The 18,474-nt window shown below is 51.8% G+C and overlaps 2 protein-coding genes across 3 annotated transcripts; both read right to left on the bottom strand.

The window, feature by feature from the left end:
- Nucleotides 1-468: 468 nt before the first annotated feature.
- On the bottom strand, nt 469-10,730 carry P3H3 (prolyl 3-hydroxylase 3). Of its 2 annotated transcripts, XM_084500121.1 has the most exons (15): nt 10,286-10,730; nt 10,035-10,187; nt 9,541-9,733; nt 9,287-9,418; nt 8,168-8,301; nt 7,794-7,883; nt 7,394-7,446; nt 7,133-7,191; nt 5,860-5,984; nt 5,641-5,736; nt 4,843-4,993; nt 4,549-4,666; nt 2,004-2,079; nt 1,440-1,580; nt 469-1,167 (listed from the first exon to the last, which is right to left on the bottom strand). In XM_084500121.1, exons 1-15 carry the CDS (start codon nt 10,712-10,714, stop codon nt 955-957), a joined length of 2,163 nt encoding a protein of 720 aa, XP_084356247.1. In that variant the 5' UTR covers nt 10,715-10,730; the 3' UTR covers nt 469-954. The 2 variants fall into 2 exon arrangements, with proteins under 2 accessions (XP_084356247.1, XP_084356248.1); XM_084500122.1 differs by lacking the exons at nt 469-1,167; nt 1,440-1,580; nt 2,004-2,079 and adding an exon at nt 2,493-2,910.
- Nucleotides 10,731-11,236: 506 nt separating this feature from the next.
- Nucleotides 11,237-16,829, bottom strand: GPR162 (G protein-coupled receptor 162). The gene is made up of 5 exons (XM_084501755.1): nt 16,704-16,829; nt 14,057-15,739; nt 13,036-13,225; nt 12,297-12,448; nt 11,237-12,124 (listed from the first exon to the last, which is right to left on the bottom strand). The coding sequence occupies exons 2-5, from the start codon at nt 14,891-14,893 to the stop codon at nt 11,597-11,599; spliced, it is 1,707 nt and encodes a 568-aa protein (XP_084357881.1). The 5' UTR covers nt 14,894-15,739; nt 16,704-16,829; the 3' UTR covers nt 11,237-11,596.
- Nucleotides 16,830-18,474: the final 1,645 nt, after the last annotated feature.

The raw sequence follows: 18,474 nt of genomic DNA, 5'->3' as shown, positions 1-18,474 counted from the left end.
CCCAGGAAAAGGGTCACTGCTCATTTTGATGCCCCATATCCACCTCATTCAATTCCTGTTTGGCTACAATATAATCCCATCTCTGGACACTAATCCCCTGGGCAGTGACAGCAGATTGTCTTTATATCAGCATAGAAAATGGTAAACAAAATATCTCTTCTGCTTTCAGGGACAATTTGGTGAATGGAGAAGAAAAAAAAAAAAAGAAGGAAGAGAGGCCTTGCTACAGTGAAATGTGAGTGTACAATACTTTTTCTTAAGGGTACTTCACCCCATTTCCAGTGGGTTAGTTGTGGCAGCAGTTAGAGCTGACTTTCTCGCCCTCCCTTATTGGAAGTATCTGGCATCTGGGCAAATACTTTGTTTTCTCTCACTGAGGGCTCAATCTCCTTCTGTTGTTTAATTTTCACCAGGATCCCGTCTACATGTGTCCCCTCATGGTGTACAGACTCAAGCTCCCACCACACGTATCTGGCATTTTGCTTTTATTCCATATATATTCACAGTCCCTCATCTACTCTGTCACATGCCAATCTCGAGGTTCTGGAGTTTGCAGGCACCGAGGAAATTCAGAGGCTTCTCCTTTTTGAATTCCTGAATGTGAGACTGCCCTTGCTCCTGAATGTCCCCAGGCTCCTCCTCCAGCTCTTGTCTTTGTCCCTGTATGACCAAGCTGGCTCTGAGAGGAGCAGGGTGAGGGGAGCCTGTGCTCTTCTGAGTGACACAAACACGTTGGCAGGGCATTAAAGAAAGATCCAGGAGTTGCTAACCTTAATACACCGTCCCCGCTCCTGCTTTTCAGCTGCTGGGATGTCACAGAGAAGAAAGCTGCAACCCTCCCCGTCGCTACGGCTCTAGCATGCTAATAAACTGCTTTAGGCCTTCGTGGTCCTCGTACTACCAACACCTGCCAGCCCCCTGTGAGTGCAAGTCCTGCCCTGGGGCCCTGCATACTCAGAACTCATCTCTGGCCCTTGTCTGCTTGGGGTGCTGCCTCCTGTCCGAGCCAGGCTTGTGCCGCCGGCTCACGGGCCCGGCTCTGCCATCGGGAGCGAGGGGCTCTGAGGAGGACCTGCTGCTGTGGTCAGCGCCCTGATACTCTTCTCCTTCAGGCTGGTTCTGCTCCGTGGCTCTCTGCTCCATCAGCTCCTCTGCCTTCGCCCGCTCCTGCAGCCATGGAGAGAAACGATATGAACCCCTCTCTGCTAGGATTTCAGACCTGCTCGCAGGGGCTAACACGACAGACCTCGTCTTTGCCACATCCATCCAGCCCCACTGGAGCCCTTCCCTCTTGTAGGACCCACCATTGTCTGATCCCTCCACCAAGTACCTTGTCAGAGAACAACTGCTGCCCCATGGGAAGACTCAAAACCCATTCCCCAGGGGATCTGATCTAGCCTGGAGGAGCTTGTACATGTTTCTCCAGCATGGTCCTTTACCTGCTCAGCATGCTCCTGGGAGTGTGTGTACCAGAGAGCGATGGCGCAGCGCCTACCACGGCTCACTGCCCGCACGCCGTGGGGGTTCTCCTTGCCAGAGCTGAAGGCTACCAGCCTCCCACACTTCGGACGCACCTTGGCCTGCCACGAGAGAGAAGAGACAATGAAGCCAGAAGCCCTTGCTCTGGGGTACATTGTCCTTCTACAAAGATTATCTTGCCTCTGGGAGTGTGCAACAGCAAAGAGCCTCCAGATATCCACTGCCAGAGTATATGAGCAGAGTAGGCCCAGGAGGGGGACAGAGAAAACCAACGGGAAAACAGAGGTCACAGACTCCCACAGACTGGAAGAGCCTGGAATCTCTCTGCTAGAAAGGAGTTAATCTCTCCCCTGTCTGAGATTTGCCTCAATTTGCCTTTAGCTGCCTCTATTTGAATCTCTCACAGCACAAGCACTGTTTTGTTTTTGGAGTAGTGGGATCCAATAACCAACTGTTTTCCTCCCCACCCATCCTAAAAATCACCCTCAGTCCTTTTTCCTTCCTTTGGCCAGTCCCAGACTTACTGTGACAGTCACAGCGTCCATTTCAGTGAAGAAAAGCCCCCCACCTTGGAAGTCATCATTGAGGTAGAGAATGCCACTGTGGACGAAAAGAAAAAGGACATATGGACAGTGAAACACATCTGTCTGAGGTGTTTCCCCACTCTACTTGTCACAGGAAAGCATGGCACCCGATTGATGCCAGAGGTTCAAAAAGTGCCTAGACCAGTTACCAGAAGAATCCTTTTGGGGATTTAAACACAGCAGTGCCTATCTTAGGGGAGTCCCTGAACTGCAAGCCACTAGAAGCTGGAAGCATACTCCATGGAGTTAGCTCTACACACTCATCCTGATTTATTTATTTATTTTTAAATACTCTGCTGCATGCATCTGTGGCACCGTTGTGACAATGCCCTGTGCTAAATGGACCTTGGTTCTGATTTTATGTTTTAATATTGGGAATAATGCCTGGAAGAGGAGATTAATTAACAAAGAAAGTTACATCTTAAGAATCAAGGAATAAAGGGTGATATAACAATGGTCAAAAAGAGGCTTGATGCATGTGGAAAAGAAAATTAAAACAAGAAATTTCTTTACTCATACTAGACAAAAAGAGAAGTTGTAAGGTAAGTGTGAGATGCAGGTGAGGCCACAGTCAACTAAATGAGAAAAAAAAGCCTGAGTTCCTCTTGGTATTCAATTAAGCTGACAAAGAACGCCAGAGGAACAAAAGAGGCTCATTAATGGACTCCGTGTATGAAACAGATATCAACACTATGGCTGGTGAAGCAAAATGTTAAAGATATAAGGACAATGACAGGATTACCAACCCTGAAGTCCAGAAAGTTACAGATCTTCTCCCCACAGTGTTTTTAAAAAGACTGAAGTCAGGATGGTGACACGACTTGAGAAAAGCAAGGAGAGCTCTCAACTGTACAAAAGGGCAGGAGGATAGCAATATTGGCTGAAGCATAAATAGGCCCATCAGCCTGACCTCAGCAGTCTGCAGGGCTTTCAAATCCATTTCTCAGGAGACAGGTAATTGAAGGACAAGAGGTAAATGGAAAATGGTTTTAAAATGTAACATGGGTGTACTAAAAGCAGATTGGGGTAGTTACACAGTCTTTGACAAAACAGTTCATTTCCCAGAGAAAGACAACGTGCTCTGTTTCAGGAGTTTTGGACTCTGTTAAAACAAAGTATTCAGAGCACTGCCACTAAAGAAGTTATTAATGAACACAGAGAAGGTGAAGAACAGCGTGTGAACAGCACACACTGAATATTGCACAAGTGGCACTGACAGCAGTACTGTTCACTGGGAGGAGGATTACGGGAACTCTTGGACTGCTGGGCCCAACTTTGTTTAATATTTTGATTATCGTGACCATAGCACAAATACACAGAACAGATCGAGGAAGTTTTAAAATAGTGTTTCTTTGATCATCTTGTGCATAGGGGCCTCTTTTAAAAAGACAGCTGAAGAGCTCAAGCCCTTGTTGAGTTGGTTGGTCTATCATACTTCACTCTGCAAGAGAGCAGGAATATTCCGAGAAACAGCTCGGTGGCACAGTTCCAAGAAAGACACTTTAATATGCATTGTGGTACAAGTCAGAGAATCGTACTGTCCAGTGAGGAGTAAGGTGACAGGATAACCTTCTCACAAGATAAATAGAGAGCTAACCAGTCATGAGATGGAGCCTTGTAACTTTATGATCTGACTATACCAAGTCAACACCCATGGAAGAAGGGAAATGGAATTAATGATACCAAACAGAATTACCTCTAAGTCCCACATTCCTACTATAGACTGCACAGAGAAAAATTCTGCTCTGGGTTCAGATGCCACTCAAAGAAAAGGCATGTAAGATTTTTGGTTGCCTGGTGAATATTTGGTTGCCTGAGATGTTGAATAGTGAGAATAAACTGTAGTGACCTGGCCTCATCCGGTTGCGGCGTGCAACACTTATTACCTTGAAAATGTGTTTGTTTGTTTCACAGAAGTGTAACAAAACCTACTACAAGCTGGAACAGCCTCTCGCATGTAATGAAGAATCCCAACACAAAGTACTGACAGTGAATCCTCAGAGATCAATGGGAGAACAGCCACCAAAATACAATGACAGCTCAAACAAAGGAAATCCAAGGAGCCTGGTTCTCCCTCTCCTATAACGTGTGGACAATGGAGCAGCTAGGCTGTGAAAGACAGAACAAGATTGAAAGAAATATCTTGTCTTAAGGGCAAGAAGTGGACGGTAGTATTGTGATAGACAAGTAGACAAGACAATTTAATATCATGGTTCTAGGTCCAAGAAGCCTCCCAGTCTCAACCTGCTCTCTGTTGACGCTGGATGTGGAGAGGGAGGAGGTGTAAAGGGTAGATCTTCCCAGCCTAGAGGAGGAGTTTTACAGCTCATTCTGAAGCCACTGATGGAGCCTTCTGTCTGATGCTACAGCCCTGGCTGGCTTTGGCCCAACAACCCAAACCAATGGCCTAGTTTCTACAGGCTGAGCTCATCCTCTTTTGGGGCCAGGAAGACATTTTGATCTCCACATGATCCCCTTCTCTTACCTGTAATCCCTGTAGACATAGGCAGGTGGTTCTTTCCAGCACTCTTTCCCCTCAGGATCCAACAGACAATTATCAGCATGGACAGGATGACTGAGATCCATGCGACCTTCCTGCTCCTCTGAAAAGGGAAGTTGCAAAAAGGAATAAGGGCATTTTAAATCTCAAGAGAGAATAAGGAATAGAGTGAGGGGTGCGTTGAGAGTAAAGGGATGAGAGTCTCCTGAGAGCATGTGGCTGGGGCTGGGAAGGAGACTCTCCAGGAGAAAGGGACTATCAGGGTGAAGCATTCTTTACCTTCTACGGCTGTGCGGCACACAAGGTGTGTGAATGAGAAATGCAGTTTCTTTCCAGGAGTGAAATAGGATTCTATGATTTTCCGTGATTTCTCACTGGCCTGCAGAAGCAATTTGGCATCTCTCCAGTCCACGTCCCCATTCTGGGCCAGCTACAAGTGAAAAATAAGCCTGTTAGAATACTTAGAGACACTCTAAGAAATGACACATGTACACAGCACAGAAGAACAGATCTGCATGAAGTCCTGTGGTCACACAGAAAAGAAAAGAACTTGTTTTCCTCAAGAAAACATGTCAGGAGTGCACCTATATGGTGCAGTGATTCTTGCCCTCTACTCAGCATATGAAACACATCTGGAATGCATCATTTTGTGTCCCCCAGTACAGGAGGGACACAGGAAAACTGGTGTGAGTCTTCAGTGGAGAGTCTTAAGACGGCTGGAGGCTTGGAGCGCATGACTTAGAAGAAACGCTGAAAGGGCTGCATTTCTTCAGCCTAGAGTCGAGAATCTTCCACCTTAAATTATTCCACAATTCTAAGCTATGCGTGTCTTTAAGACTATTGCATGGGGACAAATAACAATCCCAAAATCCTGCCCCACAAGAGAGAAGGTGCTTGTTAAGCCCTCCGCGTACAATATGCCTTAACGTGAATGTGGAGGGTCAGGAGAAGCTGCACGTGTTCTTGTAAGGAAGATAACACACCCGTGACCCTGTCCAGAGAGCACTTCATGGAGAAAAACGCTTGGGTGGTAAACATGCTTTATGGACAACCAAGAAGACTCACAGAGCCACTTACCTGTGTGGCCTTCAGCACAGTTAACCCTTCAAATCTCTCATGTGGCGTATGAGGGGACCGCCTCGCTCGGTAGCCATCTCCTGTTCCTGCCGCTGCCTGGAGCAGAACAATGCAGAGGACACACATTAGGTTGCCTTTTCTCCTCACAGCAACATTACAATCTTGCCTGCTGAGGAGGGAAGGACATACACAGCAGCTCCTACAACATCCAGGCCTCACCTTCGTCAGCCGGAGAAGGTCTTTGCACTCAGACTCCGTCAGGACTCTGTCAAACACAACCCTGTGGGTTCCATTCATCTGTCGGGAATCCATGGTGACAGTGATACCCTCAAAAGGCAACGGACCTGTAGGAGCAGGAAGCACAGACAGAGATGAGCATGCATTGGATAAGAAGCCCTCAGACACCAACCCCCAGCCTAGACCAGGAAGTAGAGAGACACTATACATTCTCTGGGAAGACAGGACACTTCCCCAGAAGTGCTAATTCCTCGCAGATCTGGGCCACCTGCACCCCTCACATGCTTCAGGGGAACCAGAGCATCAGCTGGGGGAGCTGGCCTACAGCAAGTGCTTCAGGAGCCAGCAGAAACGTGGGGCTTGCTGGGAGAGCAGCAGGGAGCTGGGGACAGCTGAATGCACTGTGGATCGCAGCAGCAGAACAGGTCCAGCCTCCTGGGGTGAGGCTCTGGAGAAAAGAAGCAGGTAAACACCTCCATCAACCCTCCTGTCTATCGTCCATCTTACCACAGAAGTACCTCCAGTGCATCTTCCTAATTTCTCCAGTCCCAAAGAGAAGTGATGGGTATTAGGTAATAACTTAACCTTTTGATCTTTGGTCTTCTTCCCCCCTCCCCTCCTCTCACCTCTGAATGGTAAGAAGTGCCAATGCACTCAGGCTCTCAGAATGACCTGCTTTCACATGACACAGCAAGAGAATCGCTTGGGGCTACTTCAAGCAAAGACGACAAGAGTCCTGCAAGAGTACAGGACCAGCAAGAATGCAGGACTCTGCATTGCAGCCTTTAGCATTCAGCCACAAAACATTTGGAATGGTGTTTTTCAGGGATAGACTTGCCCAAGCTGAATAGTCTGGTTCCAGTTTCCATTCCCCCCTGCCTTCTCTTTGTCCCCTTCAGAAAAATGCTGTTTGAAATGGGGTGGCGGAGTTGAACCAGGTTTCGTGCAGGTATCGCTCCTGCCTGTCCACACCAGCTGCACTGAACAGGGATCTGCACGTCCACAGGCTCGTCAAATATCCAGGCAGCTTCTCCAACCACAGTGCTCTTTAAGTTCCCATCCCAGAGAGGTAATGCAGCGAGATTTTTCAAGATACACATGCATCACAGATAGAGAAAAGAAACAGTGAGAAGATGTGCCGAGCCATTCGAGTCAGTCTGCATGTACGCTAGCATTCAAATGTCTGAGGATGGAAGCAAAGACAGCATTTAGCTTAGCTGACTGCATCCAAATCCTTCTTCATGCTTTTACTCACCCCTCTTCTCCCTCTCTTCTACATCCAGAGTTTCCTGCTTTTGCTTCTCTTGATCCTCTCTCGGGAGCAAGGGAAAAAATACAGACCAGGGCTGTCAGCACAGAGCTATGTCAAACCCTCCTCTGCAGTCAGCATTTCACTTGCTATTCCTGCTTTGCCAATCCTTCAGTATTGCTGTTCCTTATATCACCCCTGCCAATCTGCCCCCATCCCCTACTTCCAAACTTCATTTTCAGTCCTAGTCAACTCATCCAACCTTACCTGTATTTCTGCTTTAGGCTTTCAGGAATCAGCTCATCTGGAGTCCAAAGATCCTGTAGGAACAAATACAGACGGCTCACCAAAAAGCAAACTTCTCCCAGAGCAGATCAGGACAAACAGATAGTTCCTTGTCCCCCTTCTCCATGGAAGATCAAACCAATGGTTCTGGTCTGAAGCTGAGGAACATCAGATTGGGCTAATGTATATGCTTACTACAGCAGTTTCCAACCAGCTTCAGTTGTGAAGCAGCAGAAAAGCCTTAAAAAATCCACCTCACAAGTACTTGGGGATCCTGCTCAACAGCATCTGATCCCTTCTGGATCAGGTGCTACCGAAACAAGATCAAGCTACTGTCTTGGTGAAATCAGGGCAGTAGGATTAAGATGGTATCATTACTTACAGGGTCATTAAAAGTTCCTCCTAGATGCTCCACTGCATAGTAAATCAACTTCTTCTCCATCAGAGATCTCTGCACATAATGGTGAATATTCTATGGAAGCAAAGAGGCTGTCAAACAACCACTCCACAAAAGGGAACCCCATCCAGGGCAGAAACCTTCTGCCACACACTGCTGTTTGCTACGAGGGCCTGGTTCTGTCCCAGAAAGACCCTGCTTGGTACAGAGTAAAAGCAAACTCAGGTTCCAATGTCTTCACTCTTGGGCTTGGCATACATCTGCATTAAGACACATTTCCCTTTTTGTCTCCTAGACCTGGGATCCTGTTGTATGGGACAGGGGAGGGCCAGAAAGTACAGACCTGGGGTTGTAACTACCTCTCTTGCCGTGACAGTTGTGTCCTCTCCGAGCTCTGTTTGGTACTGCTTCATTTTCTCCAATACTGGCTCATCCGTGGGATAGAAGAGCAAATAGGAAGCAGCACATTCAGCAGCCAGTGCCTGGTTCCCAACTAGGGCAGGGACAAAACAGAACAAACAGGTATGTCTCTGAAAGACTTGGCGTTAGCAGCAAATATGTATAGGCCAGCTGCAGCCAAAGTCCTGGTCAGGATCTGGCAGTAGGAGGCCTAGCACTGAATACACACCAATCCCTGCCTTGCTGCGCCTCTGCTGAGCAATGGGCAGAGAATACAGGGAATAAGCCAGGCAAAGAATGGGCCCACTTTCAGTATTTAGTGAGAGCTCATTTAGAGGAGACAGAGAAATAAATATATTTTTAAATAAATATTTTTCCTATAGATATTTAATATATTTATTAAATGCATGCCTTAAATATAATATATATACATGCATGTATAAGATATATGAAGAAGGACAATCCCACATCCCTCACCAAACAGACATGATGAGGCAAAGAAGCCTGAAGGCTTCTTTGAGATACAAGTTTTTCCAGTGGTCTGACAGAGGAGATGACAGGCAGTTGGGTGAGTATAAAAGGGAGTGGAAGTGTCCAAGAGAAGAGATGAGGCGCAAGTAAAAGTGACAGAATGACCAGTGTCAGGAGAAGCCATCATTTCACCTAGGGCCAGCAGGGCTGACTTGGAAGGAACACCACTGTTGACAGGAGATGCACGCGTATGCTCTAGATAAGACATGGGGGCCTGACATGGGGTGAGGACTTGAATTAAAGAGTGCTGTAGGAAAGATTTTTCCACACACACAGTGGAAACAGCCTTATGTTATGGAAGCTGCACAACTAGACTGAAGCAGAGAACAAGAGACCTCTCCCAAGGTAGCTACAGACTCAGGCTTGGGCTTGAGCAAGAGAAGAGAGGCTCTGGGCAGAGCAGGGGAGATGGGGGCAGAAGAAGGGAAGAGGTAGAGCTCAGGTAAGTGGGTTGCTTCTCCCTGTGACATTCTGCCCTCCAGGTCCAGAGACAAGTGGCAAGCTTAGGGGTGCCACAGCATCACCCACTGGTTTGTAGCTGCGCTCACCTTGGTCGTAGGCAAACTGTAGCAAATCAAGATGAGAGGGTATGAAATCTTCTGTGGCAGAAATCCGCCCTGGCTTCGTGGCAATATCAAGGACGCACTGCTGTCTGCACTTCAAAACCTGAATATAATGGGCTGCAAGAAAGAGAAGCAATGAAAGCCAGCAGCTCTGCCAGATATGAGCACTGGAGAATGGGGCATGCCCACCATAGGAAGATACGGCCTTCCTACCCATCCCTCTGTGCCTCTAACACTACCTGCAATGGCTTCATAGAGGCCAGGCTGCATCTCCTCCTCCTCCTCTTCCTCCTCTTCCTCCAAAGGCCCTTCACACAGGGCACGGCACTCTTCTAGTGCTGACAGTGCCTCTCTGAGCGACTCCTCCAGTCTGTCCACAGCCTGCAGGTACTCATCTGCATTGTAGTGCTGCACGCCAGCCTCATACGCTTCCTACAAAGGACAGACCCGGGCTCCTCGTTAGCGTGGGTGACACGAGAGGACTCCCTGAGACTTTGAGTCTGAGACTCTGGATAGGTCCTCTAATACCTAGGGGCCTGCCCACCATACAGTGTGATTCCTCTGGGGTTAAATGTACTTCTCCAAGACCCTGCAGCCTGCTGTAATTGTCAGTGTAAAACCTCTGTGTCAGAATTGTTATAGCGTGGCTTCGCTGATGCGTGGTACCTCGTCTCCATGCACCCCTAGGATGTGGTACGAGCCGCTGATGCCCACTTCTACACCGAAGCCTTACCCAGTGCGGAGCGGCCTCCAGGTCTCGAAAGTTGTCCGCCTTCACCCCCGACATCCGCCGGTACTTCTCCATGTCCTCCCGCATCTGCAGGTGCTGCGGGTTGGCGACGAAGAACGTGTGTGCAGCCGACACGGCCTGATCCAGCTTCTTCAGCTGCGGGGAAAAGCCAGCGCCCCTTAACCCCCCTTCCCCACCGCCTCGCTCGCACCCTCCCCAGCCCCTTGAGCAGGGGGCTGGCGTCGCCGCCCCACCTGGAAGAAGGCGACCTGCAGGTAGTTGTAGGGCTCCCTCTGCTCGAAGTCCCTGCGGACGGCCAGGCTGGCGCGGTGCGCGGAGGGCGCAGCGCCCAGGCGGCCGCCCAGGCAGTGCTGCAGGCAGTCGGCTCGCTGCAGCACCCGCTCGAAGAGCGCCGCTTCCCAGGGCCCGGCGGCCGGCGGATCGCCGAGGAAAGCGGCCTCCCGACGGCAGGAGGCCCGGCAGGAGCGGCGGGCGGCCCGCAGCCCCGCGTAGCTGTGCAGGGAGCGCTGCAGCAGCTCGGCCGCCCGCCCCCAGTCGCGGGCGAAGTACGCCCGCACCCCGTCGGCGTACAGCAGGTCGTAGGGGGCCAGGCGAGACGGCGGGGACGTGGCGGAGGCAGCGCCGAGGAGGAGGAGGAGGAGGAAGGAGGGCAGCGGGGCCATGGCCGAGCCGCCCAGGAGGACGAGGAGGAAGAAGAGGAGGAGGAGGAGGAGGCTCCGGGCACGCCCAGCGGGGCGGGCGGCGAGGCTGGAGGTGGTGGTCGGTGGGGGCGGCACGCCACCGCGCGGTGCGCCCCGACCCGCTGTCTGCCACCGGGGAGGGGGGGGGATAGTAAAACACAACTTCACGGCTCGGGGTCTTTCCGGAGATAACATGTTTTCAAGACAGAGGTTGCCTCAAAGATCACAGAGGCAAGCTCCCGTTTAGCTACAGGCAGCCTAAGTCTCCCCTGACATGGAATCTCTTCACCCCATCACAACTCCTCAACACAAGCCTCCTTCCCTTTCCCCAGGCTTTTGGCAATCCGCTGCCCTCCAGACGCACTGCTGCGGGAGGGAGCCTTGCACGTTTGGCGTCTTTCCCTTCCAGAAGCCAGCTTAGCTTCGTTAAGCGTTGGGCCAATCATTCTGTTTCCGTGGAAACAAGATTATTGCTAATATATTATTTTAAAAACAGACACGATCGACACTCCAAATATAGAATTTTAATACCATTCCGTGCCTGCCTCGTCTCTCAGGGCAGAGCGAATGTGAGGGTGGAGTTCACAAGGGGACGGGACCGGCAAGGGTGCCAAGTGGCTGTGGCGGCGGCGGGTGCCTCTGTAACCTGCGAGCAGGCACAGGTCCGTGTCCGTGTCTGTAGAGCTCCGTTCTGCAGGTCTGTCACACTTCTTTTACCCCACCACCACCACGGGGTGCCGCGTTTCCTGCCTGCTGGCGAGAAAGATGAGAATGCGAATTAGTACTCGGGGTCCCGGGACTAGGGGGACGTCTGGAGTTTCATTTAAAAATCGTGATGGCACTGCACGTTTCCGATGCTGTCTCTCAGAGTTTGGGCTCCTGGAAGGTCTGTGCCTCGCAGGCCTCAGGCGTCCTTTCCCGTGGCGCCTGCTGCCCGTCCTGCCGATGCCAGGCCTCGTTGCCGGCCAGCGAGCAGCGCCGCGGCCGGTCGGCGCTCTCCTCCTCCCTGCTGCCGAGGGAGAGGCGGCGCTCGCGGCGCGATGCCAGCGGGAGACGGGAGTGCCGTGGGCTGCAGGCTGGGGTGGGCTGCGGCGTCTCGTCGATGAAGGTGGTGATCTCATCTCGGAAGAAGCAGGCGCTGGAGCTGGACACCCGCGGCACCAGCCCCCCCTCCAAAAACTGCCGTAGGGTTGTCAGCTCGTCTTCCGGGGGCCGCCGGCGGTGCTGGTAGTCATGCAGCTGAGGAGGCAAGAAGCTGGGGACTCCAGGCTTGCGGGGGGTGGAAATGCGGATGTCGTCAGATGAAGACCACTTGTGTAGGAAGGATGGAGTGGAGCGGTGGGTGGAGAAGATGTTAGTCTCATCATGTGACATTCTCCGGGAGATAGGGACCTGGGAAATGGAGAAGGAGGCAGGTGATTGATGGAAGACTTGGAGAAGAGGCAGAACGGAAGGGGAGTATCTGAGGCCTTCCGAGAGAGGAGAGTCCACAGAACACAAACATACGGGAGACCGACAGGGAAGGAGGTGGGTCGTGGGGCTGCCCCGACAGCCGGCAGCTCACCTGCAGATAATGCACCTTGTCCTGGGGCAACAACATGTGGTGCATGGGTAGCAGTTTGATATCCCGAGAGTCCCGCTTCACAGCTGCAGCACCGTTGGCATCAAATCTCACTTTGCAGATCCTGCCATCACCGTAATCGTCACACACGCCATCTGTTGGCAAAGAGAATGACAGGCAACACTTCTCAGACAGAAGATGAGCATTATCAGGACACCTTGATGCCATCCTAACGCTTGTCTGACTTCTGCTGCACTACTTGCAGCCATCAAGACTCGTCTCTGAACAAGGACCTTTTCTTTCTGCTGCCAGCAGGGCTAAAGGATACAAAGACCACCTTGTTTCTTCTGTCTCACTTTGCAATCTCTCCCTGCCAGAACTTGGACCTTTGTATCAGCAAGTTGGGCTGAGGCCTGGGGGTGTGTCTCTTTCAGTGTGGTTTGACAGCTACACATCGTCTCTACTCTTTTATCTAATCTGTAGGTTGTTGCATTGATTTTGCTGGGATGCTAGCGAGTCCTAAGGCAGCAAGCGAACGGCAGAGCCTGCTCCAGAATAAATTTTCAGAATAAGTTTCTAAATAATACCTGCTTACTGAATCCAAACTCTAACAGGAATCCCATACAGCCGCCCACAACATCTCTCCCAGTGCCATTATGTCCCTTTCCCAAGGCAGGCCACTGTAGTATTTTGGGAAGGGGGTTATTGAAGAAAGGTGAATGTTGGACAGTGAGGGGCTTACCGTCATCTCCGTCCTCCTCAGACATGATAGCCACGCACTGCTCCCACACGGTGCGGAGATCCGCTCGGTAGCGCTCGCAGGACCAGATGAAGGAGGGGAGCAGCAGGGTCTGCACCATGGAGCACCAGAGCACGGCGAGGACCATCCAGGTGGGGGCCGTGTCATAGCGCAGGCTAAAAAAGCTCACAACCTTGGCGGTAGGAGAGAGAGACAAGGCCAATAAAGGAGACAGAAATGGGGATCAAAGGAGAAGGATAACAAGAGTCACTTCTGTAGTAGAATATCATCTGTCAGTAAAGGGTTCATCAAGTTAATACCCCATGCCCCTTTGAAAAATTGTTCATGGTTTGCTGGAGCGTATTGTGCACTGTGATCTCTCTAATATGAGACTTGGTGTTACCATCCCTTCTTCCCTGTGCTCATTATGAGCTGAAGCTAAATAGGTACAAAGAAAAGACACAGAGACTGGAAAAAAAAATATATGATTAAAGCCTCTGTTCTCTTAATAGTTCATTTTAAGAACTTCCTCAGCTCTCCAGTTTTGCAGAGAATCGACCAGCCAGTCAAAACCTGAATGCTGACTACAAACACACTAGCAGAAGGAAAAAAGACAACTCTCTACAACAGCTGTTAAAGCTGGTGTATCTGTTCTCCAGAAGCAAACTGGAGAGACAGAAACCTCATCCTTTTTACAAGGGTAGATGCCCCTGTGCATTCCTGTACATTTGCAGAATAATCTCCTCTCCAGTCTCTTCTTGGCCACTTAAAACTTCCACAGTGCTTTCGGCTGTGGTGTGTATTTCCCAGGGTCGGACCTGTCTTAGGAAAATGTTCCTGTGGAAGGGCGAGAGAACTACCTCAACCTTTTTTAAAATCCCCCCTCAGAGTAACACAAGATTCAGATGTGGCAGCTGTGTGGCTGGTGGACGGGAGGCAGAGCTTCTTCTCTAAAACCTGAGACAGACAGAAATCTAGTTTAGCTGCATGCTTTGCAAAGGGGCAGGGAGAGCTCGCTGCTTACCAAGATCGGCACCCCGGTGAGCGTGTCGTACAGGAAGACGATGGCGCTGATGAGGTTGGTCATCTGCAGGGAGGTCTTGGCTGACTCAGAGCCGTCCAGCGAGGACCTCCTTTTGCCCCGCACGTCCTCCACCACAATGGCTGGCACGTTGAAAGTGTTGTGTGCTGATGAGCAGGACGATGCTTCCTCTGCCCTCTGATGGCGGCACTGCTGGAGCCTTCTGTGCGCCCACAGGGTCTGGTAGAAGGTGATCCCCACGCACACCAAGCCCATGACGATTCCTCCGAGGAGCAGGAGGCTAAAGCAGACGCCAAAGCCCAGCCCGATCTTGCTGACAATGAACTGGCAGCCGCGGGCATAGTACCGCTCGCCGTTGTTGTGCCAGCCGATGGAGGGCAGGGTGGAGAGGATGAACGACACCATCCAGATGCCCATGACGGCGTGCAGAGCCTGCTTCTTGGCATTGCTCAGCCGGTAGTTGACTGGCCACCTCACCATCCACATGCGGTGGTAGGAGAGGGAGGCCACCGTGAAGCAGGTGGCCAGGGCCAGGGTGTAGTAGGTGGAGACAAAGACCTTGCAGATGCTCTCGTTCCAGTCATAGTCGGAGGACTCGCGCCGCAGCTGCACCACAGCGTAGGTGGTGAGGGGTACCGCTGCCATAAGGATGTGAGTCCCAGCAAGGAAGCAGAGCAGCAGCTCCAGGGGCTTGTGTTTCTGCTGTTTGGCTGTGATGCTGAGGATAATCCAAGAGTTGGCCAACAAGGCTAGCATCCCGCATGCCAGCCACCACAGTGAGTTGTTGTGCAAGGTGGACTCTGATTCAGAGTCCCCCATGCTGCCGCCCCTGCTAGGCTGCACCCTGTCCCTGCCACGGGGTTACTATAAGAGGGCCAAAGGGACTCTGCACGGGGGGAACCACGTCCCTCCTCATCTGCGCTGCACGCACGCTGGGGGGTTCCTCAAGGCATTGTTACCAGCTGCGAGGCGTAACAGCCTTCAGCTCTGTCTCACTTTCAGTGCCCCCCTTCCCTTTTGCTTGCTTATATTTCTTCCACTCGCTCTAACTCTTTCACCTGTTTTTTCCGTTCTCTTTCTTTCTGCCACCTTCGTTCCTTCTCATGAACACTTGTCGGTGCTTCTTCCCTCAGTCTCTCATGCTCACTTTTGCTTTTCCTCTCCATCTATTTCATTACCTTTCTCTACTCTTCCCCCAAAGAAAAAGCTCCCCTTACTTCACGTGCTGCCCGGACACCTTCTGCAGGCACTTTGGACAGTCTGACAGCAGTGGGTGCCTGTTGCCCAGTGCCCTAGTGAACGAGGAACTAGCAAAGAGTTTCAGAGAAGATGAAGGTCTCACAGAAAAGGTGAGGGTGGTGTATACACAGTGTGTAACCTCCGTCTGACCAAATGCCACACTCGTGGCTAGGTAGAGGTGCTGGCAAGAGTGTCAGAGAGCCATCGACGGAGAGTGAAGGGTGAGGAAGAAGATTCAGGGAGTTTCCTAGCCCAGACCCCGCAGCACCCTCACTGCATTGTCCTTTTTGCTGTCCTCCAGGGCTCAGCCTGCTCTTTCAAGCTTCCCTGCACAGCGCAGGGCAGAGCTAGCAAACAATAAGGAGATGGCGGGGAGGGGAAGATCCTTTACAAAGGTTCCCTTGGAGATTCAGGGCAGGAGGTTCACTGTAGAAGAGAGAAAAGAAAAAAAAAGTAATTTAAGATTGTACCATCTTCCTAGATCTCTCTCCTTGCCCACACAAACACATTGTCATGACTTAGGCTTTGCAGAGCTCTTCCTGTGTCTTTCAGGGAACAGAAGACCCAGATTTGTGCCGGTACCTGCATACCTCTGGCCCTTCCCGAGCTCCTCAGACACCCTGTTCTCCCTGCTGTTCCAGTCCTAGGCTCCCCACCCAGCATATTAATAATGCCGTCTTTTAAACCGATGCCCTCATCTGCATTGCTCCCTGCCATTCCCAAACACCCGTGCCAACACCCCCTGCTCCCGATGTGCAGCTCCCACCGCCACGCCAGCCTTTGCACCCCTGCTTCTCGCTGTCAGCACTCCGGACTCCAACCTGCCCATCCCACCCGACCCCAGCACCGCACCGAAACCCCGCGGCCCTGCAGCACAACACACCTCGCACTTGTGCCCTGCGGGGACGGCGGCCTCACCCTGAACTGACCCAAACTCAGTCCCCCTGAGACCCCGAGGCCGTGCGAGCTGCTCCCATCTCCTCCCCTCCCCTCCCCATCCTTTTGGCTCTCCCTGATTTCTCGCTAACCACCTGCGGCTTTCCCCCGCTTGCAGCAGAGCACCCCATGGTGGCTTGTCGGAGCTGTCCCCGCTCCTCTCAGCCCTATTTACCCCCCACGACACCATCACACGTTTGCAGCTAGGCCTCCCCGCTAACCCCGGGGGGCCGCATTTCCTCGCAGCGCCCCCCCTCCCGCCGCCCTCCCCAGCCGCAGCGCCCCCGGAGCAGGGCGTGCGATGCTCGGCGCTGCCCCGCACCTCGCGGGGTGCCGGGGGCGGCCGAGCCCAGCCCAGCCCAGCCCAGCCCAGCCCAGCCCAGCCCAGCCCGGCCCATCCCGGTGGAGGCGAGGCCGGGGGCCGATCGCGGTGGCGGTGGGGGCCCCATCCTACCTCTGCCGGAGCTGCCATGGCGACGCCCAGCTCCGCCGCCCCCGGCCGCCGCAGCGGCCGCCGCAAGCAGCAGCCCCGGCCCCTGGCTCCGGCCATCCGCCCGCCGGGCGGGGCGACGGCGGGGGCCGAGCAGCCGGGGGGGCGGGCAGGCAGCGGCAAGAGGGAAGGGAAGGAGGGAGGGAGCGGATTCAGGGCCTGCCCAGCGCGATCACCCTGTCAGATTGCACGCACCGCTGTCAGTGTTGGCTGCATCCATCCCAAGAGCCTTGGGTACCAGAGAATCTCATCAGCAGGAGAAGAGACCCTTGGGCAAGACAGCTCAGGCCCAGCTCTCAGTGGAGAGGCAGTTCCAGAGGTGCTCTCCCTACGACCTGCGTTAGCTGCTGTGACTGCTCCTTGGCATGCAGGAGCAGTCCGGTGGAACAGCCCCGTGGTTGTTCATCTCGGCAGCTGGTCTACCAGGAGCCAGAGACGTGTAGGAAGGGACAGCCACGATCATTTCGACCTCTTCAATCACTTCTCAACTCCTATCATTTGCAGCAGGTTTATGCCTTGAAGGGAGAAGGTCTATATCCCTAAATGTAAACACTCGTGCAGCTCCAATAATGTCATTTGTATGAATTATTTAATGTGATAGCTTCCACGTTACCGTCGTGATTCAGAAGTTGAGTCTCCGTAGTGTGAATTGTAAGCCCGCCTATGTGGGTGAATAAATCCTCTTGTTATCTCAGGGGAACTGCAAGCCAAGCTCCTGGCACTTTCTGCGCTGCCTTCCTGCCTCAGCTCCCTGCAGGTGATAGCATCCTGTAGCCCTTTTCGTGGCTTGGGCTACACCTGCCCAGAGAGATGTGAGCAAAGCTGGATGGGGACAGGTCCTGCTTTCTCAAGGGGGCTTCTGGTGATTGAAAATGTGCCTGGGTTCTTAGCTTGCATGGAAACACAAAATTGAAGATTTACTGTGAAGTGGTATGAACCCTCTGGTAAGGAATGCATTTAGCCTAGGGCTGTCATACTCCGAAGCAGATGCTAGTCCATTTGTCCATCTCATCTGAATGGATTTCTCTATGGTTTAATCTGTGTAAATACACAAGTTGTGATGAAAATAGGTTTTATTTGGTGCTTTGACCACCTCTGAATAAAAGATAGAAATGCTAGAAGTGAATCCCCCCGGACTCATCTCCTAGAAGGACTTACAGAGACTGGAGTGATTTCTAATGCCTACAAAGTCAGGCTGGACTCCAACCAGTGATCTGCTGTCCAAAGGCTCGGTACCCTACCAGAATATCCTAATACGTCCAGGCCCAAAGAAACACTGCTGTTACCATGCCAAATTGTAAAATTGTTTTCTGGAAAAGTTCACTGCATATAGATCAGTTCTTTCTGGACAGCAGCTCTGAAAAGCAAGGAAAATGCTGTACACAGTGGTTGCCTTTTATGCCTAAAGGAACAGATCTCATTAACAAGAGACAAGCACCAACATCATAAAAGCAAAAGCATTAACAGAAGCATTAATGGAATAACCAAATCCACTTCTAATGGCAGGGCTTTGATGGTCTGCAGCTCTTCCTTGTGTCTTTGCTAGTGACCATGGGAAGCTTCCCATGTTTCTTACAGATCATGTATTCAGTTAAATCCAGGCGCAGAGCCCCAAAGCAAACTCTAAGGTTTACACAGCCACTTGTGAGGCGATACGGGTATGCTTGCTTGCAGGTTTCCTGGCATCCTTTCTGGCTCTTTGAGCAGGGTGTGGTTAATGGCTAACAGTAAGCCA

Source organism: Aythya ferina (genome assembly GCF_964211825.1).
Source record: "Aythya ferina genome assembly, chromosome: 1".
Taxonomy (NCBI): Eukaryota; Metazoa; Chordata; class Aves; order Anseriformes; family Anatidae; genus Aythya; species Aythya ferina.
The sequence above is the reverse complement of the archived record's forward strand: the minus strand, read 5'-3'. Positions and strand labels throughout refer to the sequence as shown.